This window comes from Xiphophorus hellerii, chromosome 2 (assembly GCF_003331165.1).
Source record: "Xiphophorus hellerii strain 12219 chromosome 2, Xiphophorus_hellerii-4.1, whole genome shotgun sequence".
Classification (NCBI taxonomy): domain Eukaryota; kingdom Metazoa; phylum Chordata; class Actinopteri; order Cyprinodontiformes; family Poeciliidae; genus Xiphophorus; species Xiphophorus hellerii.
This window is the reverse complement of record NC_045673.1, coordinates 14,184,992-14,209,282: the sequence shown is the minus strand read 5'-3', so window position 1 is coordinate 14,209,282 and position 24,291 is coordinate 14,184,992. Positions and strand designations below refer to the sequence as shown.

Sequence of the window (24,291 nt, the reverse complement as noted above, 5' to 3'; positions counted from 1 at the left end):
CTGTTTTGGTTTATTTTAGTGTTTGTCACCATTTGCGTTTTATATTCAGTTTATGTTTTAATTTTAAGATATATTATGCTTTTGCTCTCTCCATTAGTATTTTTTGTACAGTATTTAGCTGTATATTCAGTCATATCTCCGATTTTCTTCCCTTCCCTCTCGGCTGCATCCAGTTTCAAATCAACCACCTATTCCTTGTTCAGAAATTAACTCTCCAGCTTGAATATCTCAATTGCTAAAATCCTCCTCTTTACCAGCCTCTTTCCTTGTATTTATCTTGTAATTTATTATTTTGGATTCCACCTAAGCAATGCAAGCCTGGTGGGAGCACAAGTAAAGCCTGATGGCCCGTCAGGCTTGCAATACACTGGGGGAAATCCTGCACCTGCTTTTTGGGTCCTGCTCTTCATAGTTTCATGATTCAGTGTGTTTCTGACAAAATCGTAATAAATATTTTTAATTTTTACAAAGTGGCATGATAACAAGTGGCTGCATTCGTTTGAGATGAAGTTCTTGTTTTGCACACATTCTATCCAAAAACCAGCTTTAACTGGTGGAGAAGTGGAACACAGCCTTGTTTTCTTGACTCACTGTTGTGAAATGTGCTTATCATCTGATCATTGTAGCTATATTTAAATGGACCAGCAGTTTCCTAATGATGAATACCTATTCTGGGCAGCAACAGGTGAAAATGCACACAGATTGTTGTTTTTTAGCGACTCTTCAGTTTGAACTCGTCCTCACCTCTGACCTCAATAAAGCACTTGTTCTAACAGTGGTTAGACCCATCAAATATAGCAACAAACTAACACTTTGACTCATTAACTTTAGGACAGTGACCAGACATTCTGACGTCATTAAGCACAATGACACGCAGTGATGAGACCAAGCTCAGGTTGCTCGTGCATTGTGTAGGAGAAAGGTGAGAAGGAATCCAATCGGGGCACCATTACCGAGAAGACTTGAGTCTATTCTCGGTGAAACGGCAGCACAGGTCAGCTAGCACACTCCTGGCATTGTCCGGGATGGCCGTGTGGAATTACACTCATATCCCTTCAGCCTGCCGTTCGACAGGAATCCCACTGAATTCACAATGCAATAAAAACACAGGGCGGGGCTGCTGAAGGTCGCAACGGTGCTTTCACCCAGTTAATAATTTGTAAACTGAGGGAAAACTCGTAAAGTGCTCACTCCCTCTGTTCCGTACAGTCATTTAGTTGTTTTATTCTCATAAAGTCACCATCAGTCGGTTAAAACCTGACCAATGTCGCAGGCTGAATGGATTTATTTCCTGTCCTTGGCAGGTAATTAAACATTCACTCAACAGCATTTAGTGCTTCTTATACAAGCACTTTTAAACTGCCGTTTCAAAATCTTGAAAAGCAGTCACCTGAGGAAATGGGCACAGCATTTTTATAAAGCTAAACTGACTTTCTTTAGAGAAAAGAAAAGTCCTTTCAGGTGGGACATTTAATCACAGATTTCTAAATATTGTGTAATTCTTTCTACTGTTGCCTCATGCACACATATGATTCTTACCCAGATGTTTGGACTGTAGAAATAAACACTGCTGTCATAAATAGGCTCTAAAGGTCTAAAGATATGAAGAACAGACATTTCCAATATAGGGCAAATGTCGTTGAGCTTTTAGGTAAAATGTCATATTACAGCCGCATGCAACTGAGTTTTAAACACACTTCACATGGTAATACAGTCCCTTGCCAAGATCTTCATTTTGAAGTTATTCAACATTTAAAATCACAAAATATCAAATATTTAATTTGGATTTTAGGCGATAGAAAAACACAAAGTGGCAAATCACTAAGGAAAACAGGTGGGAAATTATCTTAGTGTTTCAATGTTTTTACAGATGAAATTCTCTCTGTGATGATCTCAGATGATTGTTAGAGAGCATTAGTGAACAAAGATCATCACGGAGGTCAGGAAACACAGCAGAGAAGTCAGGGAGAAAGTTGTGGAGAAGTCTAAAAGCAGTGTTAGGTTATAAAGAGCTTTACAGAAATCTTTGTAAATCCCACAAAGTTCGGTTCAGTCGCGCACCTGAAATTGAAATGGTCAGATAGAAATATAATCTACCTCACCTAATCTGACAGGCTGGACCAGTAGAGCGTTAATAAGACAAGCAGAGCTTGAGCTGTACAGATTCAGAGCCCAGGGGGACAGGAAGCTTCAATCCAAGGACTCTGCAAATCTGGCATTTGGTATGTTGCCATGGAGACAGCCATCACTGTGGAGACACTTAGGCTGCGTTCACACTGCAGACTGAAATGACCCAATTCCGATATTTTGTCAAATCGGATTGTTTTTGCCGGGGCCGTTCACCCTGCCACACATATGCGACTTGTATGTGTCCTGCAGTCTGAACGGGCAAAGGACCTGAAAGTGTCCCGCATGCGCAGTAGAGGGCGCAATAGCGTCCGCGTTCTCAGTGTTCTGCCAAAAAGAAGAAGTGCTCAGTGTTTGCGGAAGTAAACACGGAGGCTAACGGTGGAGCATAGCTTACATATTTGAAGTTGTTGTCCGACCGGAGCAGCATATTAACAACTTAATCCTCATTATGGTCCGACGCCTTGCGCGTATCAGGGCGCAGAATAGTGAGATACTTTGTCCAGTATCAGTGACGTTCAGTTCGGACGAATGTGACCTGAACGTTAGGTCACATTTGAATCGGATACGTATCGGATATGCAACTGGCCTGCGTCGCATTCGAAAAGAATCCGACCTGTGCTGTTCAGACTGTCATGAAAAGATCAGATACAAGTCGCATTACGTAAAAAAAAAAAAAAAAAATCGGAATTTTGTCACTTCAGCCTGCAGAGTGAACGCAGCCTAACAGTCTTGCTTCTCAAACTTGGGTTCAAGTACCGCTGTTGGTACTTGAGCTGCATAAGTGGTACTCAAAGAAATGTAGGTATTATTTGCAACAACTCTCAGAATCTGTTAATTTTTTCCAAATTCAGACTTGAAAGTTTTAATGTTAGAGGCATAATTAAACCACCTCCTTATTTATGCAGTGAAGATGTATGTGAATTTTATACACTTTACAAAATAATATTTTATGGTGCTTGGGGAAAATGTATTGGCTGAAGCATATTCATGTCTTAGAAAGGTTAAAGTTCAGCTCTGAACCCAATTGAGAATCTGTGGCAAGACTATAAATTTGTTGTTCACTGACCCTCTTCAGCCAATCTTAAAGAATTCAAAGAATAATGTTTAAATATCTTTCTACCTCAGCCTTTAAAACAAAACGAGGACCTCTTGTTAAACTACACAGGGATAAAGGATAACGCAAGACTTTCCCACAGTGCTGTATCTCCTATGGAAACTCCACACACCTTTACATCCTTCACAGGTGAGAGCGTTGTAGTGGTATCCAGAGGCCTTGTCTCCGCAGACCACACACAGTTCCTCCCCCTTGATCCTTCCAGGTTGATTCAGGTGCCGGTTCCTCTTGCAAACAGCCGGCACAACAGAAGAGGCCTCGTCCATTTCAGTCCCATAGCTGCCCTCCAGGGGTCCTTTCCTCAGTTCGTATAAGCCCATGTGTGAGTACCATTCGTCTCCACTGAATGGAGGGTAATAGTTCTGAGAGGAGTAGTATGGAGTGGCGGACATGTTTGGCTCCAGGGATGGATACTGCATACTGGGGTAAGTGGTGAATGGTAGGATGTCAGGGTCCTGCAGAAGAGGACTGCCTTGATCTGCCAGTATGTCTAATGAATAAAAGAAGAAAGGTTTTAGAGAAAAGCTCAATGGTGATTACATATTGTGGTCCAGAACAACAATAAATTAATCACTCTGCTCAGTTTTGCATCAACATCTTCACTTGGTCATTCTTATTATGGATATGACTCATTTTATTTTTAACACAATGCATAAATAGACAGCATGACTAGCGCATCATGGGAAATGTACAATTTTTTTCCCCCCCAAAATGACACATGAATAAACTGGGATCAAACTACCAACATTTTTCCATTCTGACAAAAGTTGGCAACAGGTTATATCTCAGTTCATTAAAATCAATTTGTTTTAGTTAATTATTATGCATGCTTTTATTTCCGCATAATTTATCACTTACCATTATACAACAAAATGAAAAAAAAAAACACCCTGACATTTCATCCTAGGCTTGGAAGCATTTTTTTTTGTTGGTCGATGTGAAAAAGGCGGTTTATAGTCTGAATGTCATAAACAGGGTTTTAAAATATCTTTTTTTTCTCAGCTTAGACAGTAAATCATCAGTGCATCCATCATTGTGAGATGAATCAAATGTAGTCCTTAGGCTAGTTATGGAGATAATTTTTACATCAGCTTTAATGGTAGAGACCATAACATTAAATATAAATGTGGAGTTTAAGTGTCAATGGAAGTTGAATACTGGGACATAAACAATGAACTGCTTATAGTCAGTTTAGACGATATTTCTCTGTGGTATGACTCCAAAAATAAAAACGTACAACCAAATGTAAGAAAACAAAACTACTTCAGCCAGAATGTAATAAAACATGAGTATCTTATAAATCTTTATCATGACCGCGGGGATTTGTGCATAAAAATTAGATGACAGAACATGGAGTCCTCATAAGCTTGAATTAAATAACAAAAAAAACTTTTTAAGTAGAACAACTCAAAATAATCCAACCGATTCTGACAATGAAACAGGAAATGCTAAAACTAACAGTTTAACTAAAACACTATAGTTTAACTGATAACTACGGTGTAATTGCAACTGACAATGTTAAAATCACAACCTGAAGAACCTTGTCCCAGTAAAATCCATCAGACTTGCTGTCCAGGTAACAAGCAATCAATCAATCAATCAATCAAATTTTATTTGTATAGCACATTTCAGCAGCAAGGCATTTCAAAGTGCTTTACATCATATCAAACACAGAAACACAATGCAACATAGAATCAACAATCAAAACACGACATTAAGTCAGGTTCCATCAATAAATTTGTAATTGATTACGTTTCAAATGCAATCCTAAACAGGTGGGTTTTTAGTCGAGTTTGCATCCATAAAAGATTTACCTGTTACACTCCTACTGTGTTATATGGAACAAAATACCTACTGCTATTTTTATTCCCACTCACACTCACAATCACACAGTTTAAAACGATGTAGACAGCATTTTAATGGGCTTCTGGCACAAGGTACACCTCTTTCACGGAATTTCGAGCAGGGACTCCGCCGTCCCTCACGGATTTTTGTGCAATTCTAAGGAAACACACAAAATACCATAAAGCCACAAATGATTAACAACCCGCTCACAGTACACTGTGTCTTTCAGACAGGCAATACAGTAACATTACACCAAACAAGCTGACACTAATTTGCTCATAAGGATATTAATTCATAATGAATTAACTTCCAGGGAAACTTATTCAACACAGAGAAACAGCTTCAGAAAATCAGCAGAACTAAGACCTTTCCTCACATGATATTTGTTGAGAAGGATGAATCACAAACCTCTGGATGTCTGAGTCTGGACCATGGCCGTCTCCATGTGACCAGACGCAGACTATTCTGAGTCTTTACTCTCCCACCTCCCCAGTGCTGGTTTGTAGTTCGGCCTTTTTCTTGAGTTTTAACAGAAAAATCATCTCCTACTCATACTTGTCGATCTGACACCTTGCTAAAGATGTGAAAACATCTTGCTGCCTGGTTGAGAAATGCTGAGGGGGAGCAAAGGTTGCTGGAGCTATTCATTAACCACCCAGTTAAGATGTCTTCACATCATTACAGGTAGCTGGTTGATTCAGGAGTTTGGGTGCAAACTGACTGCTACTGTATGATGGCTGTATATCTGCAGGGTCACTTATACACTTGGACAGGTGAAGAATCCCAAAATATTTGCCATGTTGCTGTGTCGTGTGAGAAACTATTTGTCAGATCTGCTGAATTTGACTAAATAAGAACAAAAGAAGATGGGAGGATTGTTAATTTCTTCTTACTGACCTGTCCTTGTACAGAAAGTCATATACTGTTATTGCTGTAGGCAGAACCGCCCTTCAGCGCCTTTAGGTTTTAGTCTTAAGGCGCTCTGCTGGTTTATTGTGTAAAGGGTGTGCTCAGAAGTTTGTGTAACACGGCTTTTCCTGGAATAAATATTACCCTCTGTTCACAGTTGTGTAGATAAGACTTAGATTTACCTACAACTGATACTACAAATGAACTTTCTGATTGTCTCAGAGGAATTTTAAGCTGGGATGGTATTGATTTTACTTCAGGTTTATGGATATGACCTAAGCAAAGTATCTTCGGATCAGGAGGTAATGGTAGCACTCTTCGTATCCATTGTTAAACAATTTAACAATATAGACTGAAATAAATAGGTGTGTTGTTGGTAAATCTATTTAGAATGTTAAAGCTGAGATTTATTCATGTTTTCAACTCAGTGCTATTGTTAAGATAAGAAAACACTAACATTGTACATGGAATGTCGTTGCCTGTTTCTTTCAAATCAAGTAGGTCTATTAGGAGGAGAAGAAATAAAGGCAAAAGGTGTGATAACATGGTTGCATAAATTTGCACACCCTTGAGCGAAAACCTTGTTGAAGGATCTTTTGATTTATTTTCAGCGTTCAGTCGCCAATAAACCCATCATTCATCAAATGTGGGGAAATCAGGTAGAGTGGCCTAATATTATCAAAATTTTCTCGTCACCAAACCCTGGTATTTTAACAAGGTATCCACATTTATATCCACATTTTTACCTGATTAACTTTTGAGAGCTGCTGTCAGTTAGAGAATTTTCTTCATGACATTAGTCTGTGTTGCAGCAGATTTTCTGTTTCATGATAGGAAGTGTGAGCACACCTACCCTTGTTCTTGCATCATACCAAACTCTCACCCTGCTGTCACTTCCACTTTCTCTGTTTTTGACGTTAAAATTGATTTTCAGTTTTCTACTGTGTGAGATTTTCTATTTATTTTATTTTTTATATCTGTATGGTTCCTGCCATCTACTTACCGAAGAAGTGGGCGCTCTCAGAGATGGAGAACTCATCGCTGGATGGGATTTGCAGTGGTCCCACCACATTGATCTCGGGGCCCTCCCACTCATTCATTCAGGAAGGTTTTCTGTGGTCGACTTCAAAGTCCCAGACAGGGGTTGCAATATGTCTCATGTTTGCTCCTGCACAAAGATTTAAAATGTTATTTTAGCACCTTGCTGAAGCATTTTTGAACAAATGTTCAGTGAACCATTTGGATCCCGGCCATTTTTACAGTGCAATAAATCATCAACACACCTGACGGGTCTAGGTGAGATGTTTAGGGATGAGATGTTTAGTAGCTCTGAACAGGAGGAACGAGGATGAAGGTCAGGTCACTACAAAGCCTTGAGAAGAGCAAATCATGTAAACGAGACAATTATTTCTGTCTTTTCACTTATTGCACATGCTGCTTTCAGGATGCATTTTAAAGCTTTGCATAAATTAGGTAAAACTGAGAAGTATTGTAAGAGAATTAAGAAGTTCTTCAATTTATTCTTCATGCAAAGTAACAAAATGGTCGCGTTGGACTTTATCGACGGCTCTGCTACATTGTTTTAATTAAGTCAATGTAATTTCCCTCGAGATGAAAAAGCAGCCCACATGGATTCAATAACCTCCGTCCCACATGAGAACTAAATGTACAGCCACAGTTAATGTAGTCATGGGAAATATCAGTACTACACCAATAAGACTTAAGCAGGAGAATACCTTTTGAAAAATAAGAAATACTGCACAATGAAACCAACCAAATGAGATACAGGCATCAATAGATAATAACGGGTACAAAAACAGATACAGTGCAACACTATCACAGTTTTCTTTGACTTTTGTGTTCTTTGTTCAGCTTTAATGTTTCCAAACATAGAGCACAATTCACATCAACTTGGACATGTAGGAAATTACAACTTTGTTAAATTGGAAATTAGCTGTGATGATCAAGTTCATCATCCACATTTATACATGATTACTGCCTGAGCAACAGAAACAATAAATCACATAAATATAACTTGTCTGCATGTTTTAGACTGAATTATATCAAAGCTAAGTAATGATTACTTAGCATTTCTAAGTAATCAATAGAAATGCTACAGGTATATCACTTAGAATAACCGAACAATTAAGAAGTGATTGAACAAGAACAGCTTGTTTTAGTTGTCGGGAGAACGATGATTCTATCTAAAGAAATATTGCAGCACCACCTTTACTTGCAAAGTTGCATCAGAATGGATAGATGGACAAAGAAGAGCTGTTTAAGCTTAATGATATATGGTACGGTGCATGATATTTCATTTTTTGTTTTTGTGCAAGAAAAACAAACAAGCAGAAATTATTGCTCATTGTGATTACGCTAGTTATTTACTGAAAAGTCCAGGGAGAAGCTCATTACACCTACACTTGCTTTCAGTCACTGACAGAGATGCATATTTTTCATTTTTCTTTCGAACAATTTTTCATTTTTCTTTCAAACAAAAACAAAACAGTTAAAAAGAAAAAAAACCTGCACAGATGTATACGAAAAAAATTAACGAAATAGGGACAACTTATGTTTCAAAGACTACAATGATTGATTTATATCTGTTTACCAGCTGGTTATAATTTCTTCATTTCACATGATCTAGTCCACACATTTACCTATATAACATTCTTTCCTTTCATGTAGTTTCCTCCAAGTTCAGAGTTTGTAATACTTGAAAATAGAGCACGGCGATTTGGACAAAAAAATTAGAATGTATATTTCTTTCTGGATTTAATGTCTAGCTAATTATCTCAATATGGTTTCAAATTAAAATTACAGTTTCTAAGATTGTATTTGTTTTGATGAACTACAATAGTTACATAATATTGTAGTTATTTTACTTTTTGCATTGTACACGTAAAACTTCCAAAAGAATAAATCAACTATAAATCTGGTTATAAGCAGTATCTCATTTTAAAAATCATTCATCATATTTAGTCTTGAGTTATTTATATCAAACCATTTAGCTAAGTCTGTCAACTTCCTCTTTTGTGATCAGGAGCAGTTCCAGAAGAGCAACATAAATCTCAAATCGATTGTCAAGCATGGTGGTGGAGGAGTGGTGATTTGGCTTGTTTAGCAGCCACTGGACCTGGGAGGAGCTTGCACTCATTCAGTGTAGGTGAAAATGTATCTGATGTAAGTTTGATGGGTTTTTTCCAATATCTAGAGTTTGTCTCAAACTGGATTAAAGACAATGATCTCAAACATTGCTGCAAATCCGCAAGCCAATGGTGTAAGAAAAGATAATAATGTGTTGCAATGGCCTATCCAAAGCCCAGATCTCAAACTATAATGACGTGCAGCAACTTCAATCAAGTCTACATAGTAATTATTGCCTGGGATAAGAAACTTAATGTTGTAAACAAAAGCGAAGCAAATCTCTTCGCAATGTCAGAAATTTGTAACGTCACAAAAAAAAACTGAAGTTATTGAGGTGATAAAGTTGATTCTAAAAACTGGTGAATTATAGGTTGTATTTAGTATTTCCTGTGACTGTCGGTACAGTTGTACAGTATTGTCTTTTTTCCATGACAGTACATACATTCCCAACCCTTTGCTCATCCTTCGTCTGGCAGTTCTTACCTTCTCCTGCCCAACTGATGTGGAAAACTTTCCTTCCGTCTTCGCGTGCGCTACAGCTCCATCAATATTCAAACGTTAAGTTGTTTGTGTCCGACTCCAGTGAGAGGATGTGCGACCAGTTGAGGTCAGAGAGAGAGAAATGGGTGGTGGTTATTAATTAAACTGTCCGTTCCTGTCCATGTCATCCCACTCCCCCAGTGCTTTTTATCAGAACACGTCAACAGGCCTCCTCATGAATTCCCACTCTCACACACAAACATCATACACATCATTAGCACGACTCAAACTACTGCTGGGATCATTAGTAAGCTGAGTGGATGTGCAGTCTGGAATATTTTCAATAAAGTGAAACAAAAAGGGATATTCCTGCTTTTTTTCATTTATATTTGGGTTTTTTAAAATTTATCTTGTCATGGAAAATCTCTGAAGCTGAGTGCGTCCTTGAACTTATCCAAGCCGTTTCATCATGCAAAGTGACAGTCAATAGATTGGTTTGGGATATTTTTGGGGGGTGGGCACTGTCAGAGATTATGGGTCTCTGCCTTTTTTTATCTTTTTACATTTTAATAAGAAATAAACCTGTAAATAAATTCCCTTTTGACTTTTATTTCTTTTTTTTTTCCTAAAACAGGACGGCTTAATCATTGATGAGCTGTTGCTCCATCTGAAGAGGCCCTTCTGAGTCAATAGACGGTCTCCCTGAAATAAACAGAACCTTTGCCATTGGCTGCTGTTTGTGGACTATCTGCTCTGGATTTAACAGCATGTAAGGAATGAAATAACACAATGCAAACAAACCCATGTCTAATTCACATTTACACAGCTGAGTTTGAGGAAACCTACAGATTTTAGTTGCTTTTTCTCCCTTTGACTGGTTTTCTCTCTGATCCCAAGCTGAGTGCATTGTTGTTACTGGAAAGTACAACACTGCAGCACTACAAGGACAACAGGTAACAAAGTCCATAACCTTGAAATTTCTTATCACAAAGTGAAAGGGTGTAATCATCAGGCTTTCCCAAGCCAAATCACACAAAGCTTATTTAAAGAGTTTTTCAGGCTGAAATGTCTTGAACAGAAGAAGCTAAAAGTAGAAATCAAGAATCTGTCTAGTAATTATGAAGCAGGCGCACAAGGATAGATAACACTGAGGATGTTTATAGTGTGACTGGAAACAGCCGTGTTTAAATTTTTTTTAACCATCTTTACATAAACAATCATTAATTGAGAGCACGTCTTAATAATTTAAAGAAACACCAGTCACGAGTTGTTTTATTTGATTTTAACATTTGCTTCTATTCAGAGATTTATTGTATCCAACTGTTTATCATTAGATCCAAACTTCATGCCAATTAAATTATGAATTTCTTATTAGAAAATTTTCACAATTTGGTGTCTAATTTTTTTTCTCTCTGGAGAAGAAAGTGGATAATTATAAGTAAAAACCATATAAAAAACAACTTTGTTTTACAAAATCAAAATTGTGTTTTTAAACCTGAGGAACAAGTGACTAATAGCCAAGCTTTCCTTTTTTTTGTCCAAAGTACCTTTAGTGAGATGCTTGTTGTAAGATTTCTACCTGTCTCTGACTTTGGTCTGAAGTATGTTTACCTCACTCTTTGCTTTCAGCTGTAAGATGTTTCAGTTTCTCTCAGATTGATTCAAGATCTCACACAAGATCCCACATATTTTAGGATTTGATCTTTAACTCTCCACAGGACTTTCCATTTTTTTAATCCTTGGTGGACTTTCTTTTTTTTTTGTCATGTTGCAGAGTTTCATCCAACATCAGCCTTTACGTTTTCTCCTGTTTTTTAAAGACCCTCCCGTCTGAAAAACATCATTTACGAAATCTTGCTTCTTTTCTGCCTTCACTCTGGAAAACCTCAGCCTGGCTTTGCTGTTTTCTTAGAGAGTAAATATTACCTCCTTACACACATCCCATGAAAAATACTCTTATGCAGCCTCTTTATGATTACATAGGCACTTTAATAATAACAGTAGCAAGAGCTTGCTGCGGGTTCTTTGAGGATATTTAAGGCTTTTATTCTAAGAGTCCTGTGTGGAGGTGGAGAACAATATGCAAAGGGCAGCGAATGCCATCCTGCAATTCAATGAATTATAACTGAATATATTGATTAATAGGTAAACTTTCAATTCAGTTTCCATTTCAATAACCAAGCAATTAGTCATTTTATAAAGTCTTTTTTAAGTTTCCGTGATTTCACAAAGGAAAAAACATGTTCATCATTCACATAAACATTATCTCTTAATCCAGAGCCTTAAAAGCCTTTCATGGTGTAATCCATAAACCATATCAATAATCTTCAATAATGCAGTTATTTGTTTTTACACCAGATGTGTTTGTGTGCAAATCAAGCCTATAAAGTTAAAACTTACAGCACATTTTCTTTGTTGAGCATTTTACACATTCTTTCGTGATTATAGCAAAATACTTTATGTTTCTAACTGGATCTCCATGTAGACAAAAAGGGAAAGAAAAAAAAAACATTCAACATTCATTTTGTCGAATTAAAAGATGGAGCCCAAAGCTCTGTAAATAATAATTGATTTAAAGATTATTTCCAAGCGTATGGTGAACTAAAACCTGCTCAAAGAAGCAAAGCAGTAACTCAGTGCAACCATTCAGCAACAGCAGATATACACTGGAAACCCTAATAAGACTGACACCATAAAGAGTGTGGTCTACTGAGGTCTAATCTTTACATTCCTCCAGGTTTTTTCAGGTTGCATAGCTGACACAAAACATCTCATGGACTGTCCACATGGATTAACATAAACTCCAATCAGCGTCACCTGCAGGAAAAGAAAAGATTGGTTTGGAAGTTGATATGTGTTGCTCATATATGTGTTGTTTTTCAGTGTGGTGCTGGATTGTACAAAACAGATGTAAAATATGTAACTTAGTTGCAGTTTTTGTGGTAGACACATTCTGTCTTTCCAGTGGCTCTCTAATTTAAAATAATGTCAAATATTTGCTTTTTTTCACATTTTGGTACAAATCAGGTAACCAAAGTACTGTGCAAAACATAAGTCAACCCTCATTTCTTTATGTTTTGCTTCCAAGGAGCCAGACTGTGATTGTTAGTAGAGTAGCAAGTGATAATCTCTTGTTCTGTGGTTGTTGTCAACTAGCATATTGCCTGGCTTTCTGGAAACAAAGTATTCAGAAATTACAGAAGGTCTGAAACAATTGTACAGTATTGTACATTCTTCACTGAAAGCTGAAAAAGACTATCTTGGGGTGCTTTTGATGCTGCAGCTCCTGTTGTTTCCCTTGTACTCCTCCTCCTCCGGTGTGAAATCAGACCTTCAGTTTCATCCGCGTGTTCTGGAAGTCCTCTAATTGTAATCCGCATGATGTCTCACTGGTACCCATCATTGTAGTCCCCGTTACCACAGTGTTCCTCCTCCCCCTCCATGGTGACCCCTCTCTTCTTTTTCCATCCCTGTTTTTGACCGTATGAATTGTCTGTGGTTCCGTAGCTCTTTTTGGAAGCCAGGCCACCGTCGTTGGAAAGTTCTGACTCCTCCGCCAGCTCATCCTCATCGATAATGCCGCATTTATCCTCACTCAGGCTCTCGGGGTTGGCCCAGTCCTGCTGCTCCCCTGACGCAAAGATGGCATAGAAGATGACTCCTGTGTAATGCACCATGGAGGCAATAATGAAGACATGCTGCCACTCCAAACGAGTCTGTGGGAAGACGGAAGAGGTAGATTCACTGATCTCTCAGAGATGAAATACTGAGATTAGGCTATAAATTCACAAGTTGCATGTAACAATTGCAATAAATGTAACAGTAGCGTTAAATTATAAATACAAGCTTAGGATAGTTGTTAGGTTACACAGAGACAATATAGGGATTGATCAAATAAATGGTACAAAATAAATCCACAAACATCAATTTCTAGGACATTTTGTGGCTATTTCATAATATAAAACTTACATGGGGCCCAAGCAAGAAATTCATCTGGTATTTTAGACAAATCATGTATATTACTTTAAAACTGCAAAATATGTTGCCAAATGTGATGTCTGAATAAAAAATATTGAACAGTTTATAATAAATTAACCACTAATTATTTTTTTAAACTTTCCTTTTCCTTTCACAGTTTCTACTGCCCTCTTATTTGACAGACTTGCTAACTTCCCGCAATAGAGAGAGTCAGTATTTTAAATTGTTTTTAATTATTTTTAAATTAATCACAAAGAGATTCTTAACTTTTACACAACGCAAACACACTTGAATTTTCTCATAAAGTATGCCAGCATGGCTCCAAATAACCAAAATGAAGTTTTTGTGAAGTCAATTTATTTTTGTCTGATATTAATTACTTAAATAATGTAAAAGATTTAAGTATGACAAAAACAGAAGTCATCTGTAAGGGACTGAATACTTTTTCACAGGACTGCATTATCTAGAGATTTTTTTACCTTGTTTTTAGTCAAAGCTCCAACAATAAGGGGGCACACCATTCCAGACAGCGTTCCAACTCCATTGGAAATGCCCATCAAGATGCTGGCATAACGAGGAGCAATATCCAAATGGTTGACATTAAAACCTGAAAACACAGCATAAATACCTTTAAGTGAAATTAACACAAAGACAGGAAAACAGATCTACATCCACACTTGAATTTGTTGGTTTCCTAGAGAACCCCACACCAAAAGCCTCACTGCTTCATACTGTGACAAAGGGAAACTGGTGGTTCTCCAGACTTAAATTATTACTAAAAATAGCAGAAAAAAGGTTCTCGTGCAAATCCTGTTCACTGCATATTTTTGCCCTGTTCCAAACAGTTTTTGAATAAAGTCAGATTTGAGGTCTTAAGAACCTGAAATGGCAAATCCACTGAAGCCTACAGCCAGCACAAGGAAGGAAATGGCGACTCCTCGCGTGTGAGAAAATCCTACAACCAGCAGAAGAGTGGCCTCCATACCAAATCCTGAAATAAAAAACAAAAATTGCAGAGAAATGAATTAATAAACTTTCAAACTGAATACTGACCAGAGAATGTGGATAATTTGGAAGGGATTCTTTAAAGGTAAGTTTAATTTCCAAATAAGAACTTTTCTGTGTAATCGGCAGATCTTAGTGGTCCTCAGTGGTTTGTATTAAATCAATAATATTTGAGGAATGGTTGCATCAGCGTACCTCCACAGTTCATGAGTTTCCTCACATTTGTTGTTGACATAATTTTTTTACTTCGTAAGAAATCCGCCAATTGCCCTCCGATAGGGACGATGATTGTCATCACCATATGGGGAACGGCGGACAAGATCCCCACCTGTACACATTAAATAAGAAGTAACACATTAAATAACTAATAACAGATTAAAAACACCCATACTTACATAAATCATTTATGTTTATTTAGGTGATACTAAGTGCTGAGTCTGATACATTTCTTGCATCCTAAGAGGGATCTTTTAGGATGCAAAGGTTAATTCGAAAAACGAAGACAGCAACATTTTCTCAAACAGTTAGGAAAGAGGAAATTGGAGAAAAGTGTGGAAAATTACATATAACCTAATTTTCAAAATGGTTTTAATACTTCTTGATGCAATTATAGGATCAGTTTTTACTCTTAGAGCTGATAACTCTGTCAACGAGGCTAACCTTGCTGATGGGGAAGCCAAACACTTCCTCGAAGTATGCCGGCTGGCTGATAAGGAGCAGGTAGAAGGTCCAGCTGCGGCAGAAGTTTGCCACAATGATAGCATAGACCGGCATGGAGGTAAAGAAACGACGCCATGGGGTCTTGAATTTCTGTTGAAGGTCAAGCGTGTGAGTCGGTTTAAAACATAGCCTGAAATCCAGAGTTTATTAAATATGCACACCTCTGTAGCACTCAGTTGGTTGGCTGTTTCGCCGATGGCAGCCTCGATGTACATCTTCTCCTCCTGTGTGATTGTGGGATGTTGAGCAGGACTCCCATAAGCCAGGAGGAGCCATAGGATATACCACAGGATCCCAAACACGCCTTCAAACGAGACAAGAGCAGATTACGTTCACACTGTGGTTATTTGCAGTGCTTTTTATAAAAGTAATATTACCCTTACAAAAAAATTCCCATGAAAATCACATGTGATTCCCATGTTCCACATGTGATTTTACCACGAAACGTTCCAAAATTCACACGAATACATGTGATTCACATCTTTCACATGTAAACATTTGTGTGAACCACATGTGACTTTCACATGTGATTTTCATGGGATTTTTTTGTAAGGGTATGAATGAGTGAGCGTAGGACAAATTAATTAAACCCCAGCACACACCGTCTCTGGATCACAGGAATCTTCCGTTATTAAAAATAGTCCCAGCATGAGTCACAGAGGTAGGACAGGAAAATGCTAATTTACATCAATAAATCATGAGACCGTATCACGGTGAAATCAGAGTGGCTTTTTATTAAAATACGTTGGCGAAGGTACGGCTTTCGTGTGAGTGTTAATCATTTTAATCAAACCTCGAAGCGTTTTAGATAAAACCGAGGTGCAAAACCAGACAGAGTACAACTAGCAGGGAGCAACGTGTCGCACACAGATTATGAAAAGGACCTTACATGAAATTAAACTGTATATTTTCCTTCCTACTAAACAGGACCTAGTGTATTTTCTAATGAGGCTATTAAACTTAGAAACCAAACATTACACCAGCCTAGACAGCTTTGTTTTTTTGGCATTGATAAATTATTTAAATTATTAGACACAAAGCAAAAGACACAAAAGTATTTAACCACCAGCTTGGACACAGCAGACTACTCCTCTCACTGCTGAAGGTTTAGTCCTGTTAAAGTGGTGCTCTACTCTCCAGTGACTGCTTTGCTTTAAGAGAGTCAAGTCAGTGACTTCATTCAATGTGCAATTCTTGAAAAGTAAAGACTTTTCAAGAATTGGTATAATAATCCAAATTTAATGGCATTGTTTTATAAATAGGATCCATATGTGTATGTTACCGACTTTGAATCTGATTTCTGGACTGAATTAGCTATAAATTTACTTATATAAACTGGATTTGTTTGTTTTGCAAATTGCCTTCAGACTTTTGTTTCAAACCAATGCTTTGCATCTAATTAATACTTGTACAGGGCTACAACAGAAGTCCATAACTGAAATTGTGTTAATATCAATCCATCCATTATCTAACATGCTTGTTCCTAGAGGGACTTGCTGAAGAAAATCCCGTCCCAAAGCATGATACTGCCGCCACCACTGTACGACCATTGGATAGGGTGGTTAGCATGGTGTGCTGTGTTGGTCTCCCACCACACATGCTGTTCACGGAAAATGTTTCTGAACTGAAAATGTGGCAATAATATTTTTACTAAAATTAGACCGAAATTTTTTTTTTTTAACTTGTTTTACTACAACTTAAAATGTGTAAATGATGTTGGTTGTGGGAATTTTGTGTCTGTTTTGTTGTTCCTCACCGTAAAGATAGAAGACTGAAGACCAGCCGACATACTGCACCAGAATTCCAGCTAAAGGCATGGCGATTACCGCTCCGGCGTAGGAACCTGATGATATCAAACATCACTGTCAGTCATCACATCTCAGTGATAGTCATCATAAAACATGTTTTCCCTTGGTTATGCTTTTTTTTGGTTTGTTTGTTATTTTGCAGGACTACAATACAAGACACCAACAACGGGGAGTTCAAATGTGTCTTAATGACCGTAGTCAAATCAAAGACATGCATTAGAGTCATTGAGCAAACACCGTCAAAATGAGCCATTAGTGCTGCCCTTACTGAGAGGGTGTTTTAGCCTGTTTTCTGCAGTCTGACGCCTTCATGAGCACGGCTGATTTCTATAGAGCAGCAACGCTGAGAGGGTTTTTGGACATTAAGCAGTGTGACACTTCATTTAGATGAATGGACAAGGAAGCTCCTTCAGTTTACACAGGTGAGCTGTGTTCATTTACAGACAATGTCAAGAGGGTTTTGATGCACGGTTGTCATGGTACCAATTTAAAGTGCGACACTGTTATTCAAATTTCAACAGAGGCAGCAAGCGTCAGCGTCTGCAAAGCAAAGCAAGCTCACTCATGTCCATTTACTTGCCATACTCCCTGTGACTTGTGAGGAGGTTGCATCAAAGATGTTTGGAATGGTAAAAAATACTCAGAGCTGCTGTTTGTTAGATTAACGAAAGGAGAGACGTGACTCACCGCAGAATGATGTGGTCGCCAGGCGACTACGTTCGAGAGGCGGAGCCCACTTGGACCACATCCCGTGACAGGCTGGGTAGGTGACCCCCTAAGGGTGCAGAATGACAAAGATCAAAGACTGACTTGGGGATGCAAAGGAGACAGGTTTTTAAGTCTTAGACAGATTTTTTGGGGGGAAAGCACAACTATTAGTAGATGATCATTCTTTCAATAGATGAACAAAAGCGTAAATAAAGACAAAGATTGGATATAAAAGTTGAGGATGGTGTAAAACGTCTAGCGCTCCTACTTTGGAATTCCTTGGTTATTCTATCTCATGTTTCCAACTTTTCTGGTATTTTTCTGTCACGTTGCTCTTAATGAATCCAACGTTTGACAATCAGATGATTCCCCTCCAACGTCCTAGAGCCAGTGTGTCCAACTCATTTTCACTTCGAGGCACATCAAGATCATAAATGACCTCTATGGTCCTGTTATGGCAGAAAATATAGATAAAACTACTTATTAACAGATGTAGGTTTTACTTGTACATCTTTTCATGTTGATGTAAGTTGGCCCTAAATAAAATCTGATTTGATTTGCCCGATAAAATAATATTTAGGTACACAAATGTTATCTTGACATTCTACTTCTGTGGTTCTGTAAACCTCAGAGGGACCACAGAAACAGCTATGCAGCTATGGATTTGGTCCGTGAAAGAATAGCATACGTTAGAGCACCTGAAACAAGAAAATAAAAAACACCCATCGCTAAGGTGTATAAGGAATGATGATGTGTCTCCCCAAAACAAATCTAGGATTATTTTTCCTGCTTCACGCTTAATCAGTGCTTGGTAGAGGGTGACCTGCCTTATCATTCATCTCTCTCTTGCTCTAGGCACCTAAGTTAATTTGCTAATTTTCTATTAGCTATTATCTAATAGCTAATAGAAAATAAAAATTGTTTATTGTCTATTAGACAATTTTCTTTCCTTACCTCCACTAACCCCTGCAAGATGCGTACAAACATAACACAGCCGTAGTGCACCCTGGCAGCTGATGGGATGAACATGTTCAGCACTGATGTTAGAAAAATGGCAGCCCCAAAAACCCTGTGAAGAAAACAAGGGTCCTCAATGAATCAGTACAGCCAGACCCCATCAGAATAGCTTATGTGTTTCAATGGAAATGCTTGAGGTGAAATAAACCTTCACTGGCCCTTTTTTTAAATATTTAGGTATGATAATTGATTATTCCCCGGGCTTTGTTCTCTACCTTCAACAGCTTGTAAAAAAGATGAAGCTGAAGCTAGGTTCTTGTTTCAAAGTTAAATCTTGTTTATCAAAATGTATCATTTCATCACAGATTTAGTACCTCTGTTTGACTGCATGGGAACTGCATCTCTTGTCCCTTATTGTTAGAATATTTTCAGGTGTTTATTTTCTGCGCTCAGGTGATTTGATTTTATTAATTGTTGGGTTTGCACTGATCTTTGCAAAAAAAAAAATTGCTTTCCAGTTTGCTGCTCCCTCAGACTGGAATCAACTGCAGAAAGACTTAAAGCTGAAAGAAATTGTCCCCTTTAATGTATTTAAGGCCACTCTTAGTCAGTTTGTAAATAAGATATTTTTTTTTCTTTTGTAAATGTTCTGATTAATATCAAGTTATATTAGACTTATTACTACTTTTATGTCTGTGTTTGCTTTTTATTATTTTTCTTCCTTTAGAAAAGATTTTTAGTCTGAATGAGACATCCCTGGCCTTTACCTGTGCTTTATCAGTAATATAAATCTATTTTTTTCAAAAACAGTAAAGTACAGCATATCACCCAAGTTCTAAAGTTTTGTGGATATTTGTATGGCATAGACAATATCTGGGTTCAGTACATTAAAAGTCATGCCAGAATCCAGAGGCATTTCCAGGAGATTGGCTTCAGCTATCTTTTCTTCAGATTGCCTTAGTTTGACAAGTGTCTAGTCAGCAAGTCAGATGTTGTCCCTAGGATTGTGCAGGATATAATATTGCCATTACATTTCTGTATCAAAAATCCTTTTGTTTTAGCCCTATGTAACATAAATAGAAACATGTTTCATCTAGCTGTAATCAACTAGAAAAAGACATTCAAAATTTAATATGCTGCATTTGATCGATATTTGCAATTTTATTACTGGAATAAATGATTGTTTCAATAATTTTCTAATTTATTGAGCTTCACCTATATTTGTGATTTTGACCAAATCTTTCGGCAACTGGTGAAAGCTTGACAAACACTGTGTGTGTGTCTGTAAGCGGCAGTAGACTAATAAAGCACCACATCTCTGAATCTGTCTGTCAAAGTGTCTCAGTCAACCTTGCAGCCTGACACATCTGACGCCTCTGTCATTCACTGAATGAGATAAAAAGACATCCCATTCAACCCACAAGTTTCTGCTTCACCACCACGGTGCTGCCGTGCTGCCTCTTACCCAAAATCCCCGTCCTCCGTTTTTTTTCCAAAGCAGCGTGTAAGTGACACTTGTAATATTCCAGCTGCTGCTGTTTCAGAAGGAAATCAGAAGCAGGATCTTTCATTATTAACTCTGTCAGTGGCGTGTCCTTTTTTTCCTGTGAAGCTTTTATTACAGGATTGCTATCTGCTCCATCGGTAATGCTCACCGCGCCAAACAGTTTTAACCCTTTAAACCGCATGAGCAGAAGAAGAGCTCTCCCTAATTCTAGTTCTCTTACTTATTTACTGAATGCTTCTTATTTGATAATAATCAGGGTGACACCCAGTTCATCCTTGTGAAAAAATGCATCTTTACTGCTATACCAGTAACACAAACTACACTGACAGCACCCCAACCTGTTTGCAGACAGCTTGTTGGAGATGAATCCGCCTGGGATCTGAGTGACGATGTAGCCCCAAAAGAAGGACCCGTGGATCAGCCCCACGGTCTCTGGATCCCAGTTAAACTGAGCTTTCTGAAATGGAATTAATAAAACAAATGAGACAAAAATGTTAATATTCTGGGGAATAAAATACAGAGTGATTCCCTTGATTATCACATGTTGGTAACTGATCTGAACTCCTTTCAGAATATATGATGAAAAAAGTGAACATTGACCTTTTGTGTGTTATGACTGTGCCTTGAAACAAAAGCAATATTTCGTAAATCAAAATAAGATTTAAAACCCTTCTTTTTATAATTAATTGTATGCTGAATTTAAGATGACTCTATGCAAGGCACAAAAGAACACTCAATAATAAGTTTTCTAAAAAGAATTATTACATTTCCTCTTTACTTGAAAATATGTTTTGTGGGAAGTGAATGTCTCACTTGAAACTACTAAAAATTTACGGAATATATTGAATCATTGTTGTTATTGTTATTTCTGTTAATCTTGATGATTTGGCCTTATAGCTAATGAAAACATAAACTTTAGTTTCATTACACATTGGCTACATTGTCATTGCGACCATCCACAAAGAGGGTAAGTCACATAAAGTCTTTGTAAAAGAAACTGGCTGTCTACAAGCTTAATGGAAAGTTAAGTTGAAGGTCCTGCTTTCAGATGGCATAAATAATTTTGCCATTTTATTTGGAAATCAAGGTCCCATAGTCTGTAAGGAAGAGTGTTGAAACTGCTGGTCTGGTGTGAAGTTTCCAGAATCTGTGATCTGCTAGTGCAGATCTGCTGTCCACTGTGTTTTATTAAGTCCAAACTCAACTTAACTGCAGATGGAGAAATTTTTGATTTCTTAGTTTTAGATTTCTAGACAACAAATTTTAGATTTGTCGTCTAGCATTGTGTACATGTTGATTTCATGTACACAAACAGCAGCAAGAGTTTTGTTGATTTTCTGCATGCGATCAATAAGGCATTGGAGTCACTTGAGACTGCCTTAGATGTTTCATGCAGAAATGTCGTCCATTTTATCTCATTTGGCTTTCTACTTTTTAATGAGCTTGGCAGCAGCACCAGCAGAAGCAGGGCCTAATCCAGGGTGCCTTTCACGTAAGTTATGCCACTAAATATATGGGTTTTATGTCTGGAATTGAATTACTTTAATAAATAAATTCTTTGGTGGTAATCTAATTTATTGAAATAGACACACTCATAAGTTAAATTTTTTAAAATAAATTACAAAAGTAAATCATCTTTTACAAGGTGCAATTCACTGAGACATGTATATCTTAAAACCTTCAATGCCAAAGAGTAAAAACAAAACAGTATTCAGTTCTCTTGTTAGGTCTCAATCTACCTGAATCACTCGCGTCCCGTTAATATAGACTGTGTTGTTGTTCACCATCTCTACAATGGCCACGCCCAGGTTGCATCGGATGCCAAAGGAGATGCAGAAGCCCAGGCCGCTGAGGATGGCAATGATGTAGCGCTTGGGCAGACCACCGCAGCTGCAGTCCAGCAGGGGGGCAGGAAGTGGCGCTGACGCCACCGGCCGTCCATCTTCTGTCAGTTCAATGTTTTCCTCATCCTCAACATTACTACCGTCCATTTTCCTAAAGAGTAAAAGGGAATGGTAATCTGTTCACCTTGCTGCATTTTCATGTCACACTGTTATTTGTATAGATTTATATAGTGTGTTAGCAAAAATCAGTAGCAAACAGAGGTGAAAGATAAGGATAAAGATCAGTGATCTGCCGTCATCAGATTTTTTTAAGGTTTCTCATTCTTTGCATCCATTCTGCCACCTGAATCAACCTGTCTCTGTTCACACCAGCCAGCTAAAGATCTCCTATTACCAAGCTACCAGAGGCACCTCCACAGTTCAGAGGGCTGCCGAAATTTGCACAGTTTTTCTCCTGCACAAATTTAAGATAGGGAAGAATAAGCTTTGATTAATTGTAACATTTCTTTCACATCTGCAACTTTCTTGCTGCAGAGTTTTTTTATTGGCACTAATTGTAAATATTATGTCTTTTCAATGCTCAAAGAGACATGTGCGTTTTGTATATTTTTTTTATTTAATCATCTCCATTTCACATTTTTATAACTGCATTGTATTTATGTTGAAATTTTGCCCTTAGTGTACAGTATTATATTTTGTATTCTGTTTTATATATTGTATATTCTATCTTTATGTGAGTCTATTTGCTGTTATTGCCTGTTACTTTGCCGCTGTTGCACATAATTTATTTCACATTCTGGGACAATAAAGGACATTTCTACAGTATTCTATTTACTGCTATGTTTTTGCCTCCGCTGTGCCTCTTTTTGCTGAAATTAAGTCACTCCGTCCAGGTCTAGAATCTAATATTTCAGACAGAAATTAGGAGAAGTATAGTAAAAATTACAAAATAATCTTAATAATTATAATAATCATCATAAATTGAGAACAAATAAATAAATATTGCTATTGTTATTAGTATTATTATTATTTGTGGTAGTGGAAATATACATAATATGTATATTTTACTTACAAATATAAATTTTACAAATATAAATATGTAAGTGTTGGTAGTAATTCTGTTAGGTTTTACATCTCTATTTTTTTCATTATCTTCTTATGACATTATTATTAGAATTGTTTCTTGAATAAATGCTAAGCCAACACCCACACTAAACATGTCTGTCATCACATTGTTCTATATCACAAAAATGTCTTCTGTTTCCATAATGATGTTGCCTTTATTTTCTTTTTGATATCTGTGTTTCTGTAATTCTACTTTTGTTGTCTTGTCTAAATAATCCTCCACTTTATTTCCTAAAGTAAAGACAGTCGTCTAAATGCATTTCTAAGCTTCTCCACCGCTGACACATTCTTCTGTTAAAAATGTATTAGATGTAAAATATGCATTACTGCCTAAAAATAAAACCTGTGATTACATCACTGGCATCGCTCTGCAAAGAATGGAATCAGATATTTCTTTATCGCCAGGATTTCTTATGATAGAAGAAGTTACGTGTTCACCCCCAAGGTTGATCCTCATCAGCACCATTTTTGCAGCCATAAGGCTTAATTTCCACACAGTTCCATACAAATGAACCCTCTCACCTCTGCAGCTTTCCTAAAGAATCCCCCACAGTATTCTTGACCTCCTCCTTCCCAGGTTTTAGCACCTGATTTTTCAAACCTGCAAAATCAAAAGGCATATTTTCTGTGGGTTTTTTTCTTTTATCCCAAAACAAAATCCTAGTCGCTCAGAAGTTCTTATAAAGAAAACGAGAAAAAAGTATCCACTAGATGCCACTTGTCATCCTCCTTCACCGTTTACCACTTGGGATTGACACCTGTGGTGCTAAAAGTCCCAAAGTGATGGTGAGGCCTTTTCCAACTTTTGGATCCGTGCAGAAGAGAAAAGTGGACGGGTGTGATGTCAAAAGTGTACCTCAATGTCCTAAACGCAACAGAATCAGAAATGTATGCGTCCTTAAAAGATCCATTGAGGAGTGATTTTGAACAAAGGAAGAGCAAACTAGAGGTGTGAAATCCAGGTTTTAGTCCCAAGACATTGTGGCACCGTTCTTCTCTGCAGCTGAAGAGAAT

General features: G+C 37.6%; 2 protein-coding genes and 1 long non-coding RNA gene across 4 annotated transcripts in view; 1 reads left to right on the top strand and 2 right to left on the bottom strand.

Annotated features, from left to right (window-relative positions):
* The window catches only part of nr1h4 (nuclear receptor subfamily 1, group H, member 4), a 16,026-nt gene extending 6,248 nt beyond the window's left edge, over positions 1–9,778 (bottom strand). Inside the window, exons 1-4 of one of the 2 annotated variants that reach the window (XM_032551038.1) lie at positions 9,629–9,778; positions 7,282–7,370; positions 7,002–7,166; positions 3,357–3,734 (exon numbers count right to left, since the gene is read on the bottom strand). In XM_032551038.1, the coding sequence (XP_032406929.1) occupies positions 3,357–3,734; positions 7,002–7,098 (475 nt within the window). In that variant the 5' untranslated portion in view covers positions 7,099–7,166; positions 7,282–7,370; positions 9,629–9,778. Of the gene's footprint in view, positions 1–3,356; positions 3,735–5,497; positions 5,700–7,001; positions 7,167–7,281; positions 7,371–9,628 lie in introns of those variants that run through there. The other variant, XM_032551048.1, reaches the window with a different exon arrangement.
* On the top strand, positions 6,150–13,318 carry LOC116711653 (uncharacterized). Its single transcript, XR_004337299.1, has 3 exons — positions 6,150–6,300; positions 10,260–10,394; positions 13,225–13,318. It is a non-coding gene; the product is annotated as an uncharacterized LOC116711653 (long non-coding RNA).
* Positions 11,378–24,291, bottom strand: slc17a8 (solute carrier family 17 member 8). Its single transcript, XM_032551025.1, has 12 exons — positions 23,800–24,291; positions 22,048–22,303; positions 20,647–20,765; positions 18,799–18,913; positions 17,824–17,911; positions 17,085–17,171; positions 15,490–15,632; positions 15,269–15,418; positions 14,804–14,936; positions 14,484–14,594; positions 14,083–14,210; positions 11,378–13,341 (listed from the first exon to the last, which is right to left on the bottom strand). The coding sequence occupies exons 1-12, from the start codon at positions 23,895–23,897 to the stop codon at positions 13,012–13,014; spliced, it is 1,758 nt and encodes a 585-aa protein (XP_032406916.1). The 5' UTR covers positions 23,898–24,291; the 3' UTR covers positions 11,378–13,011.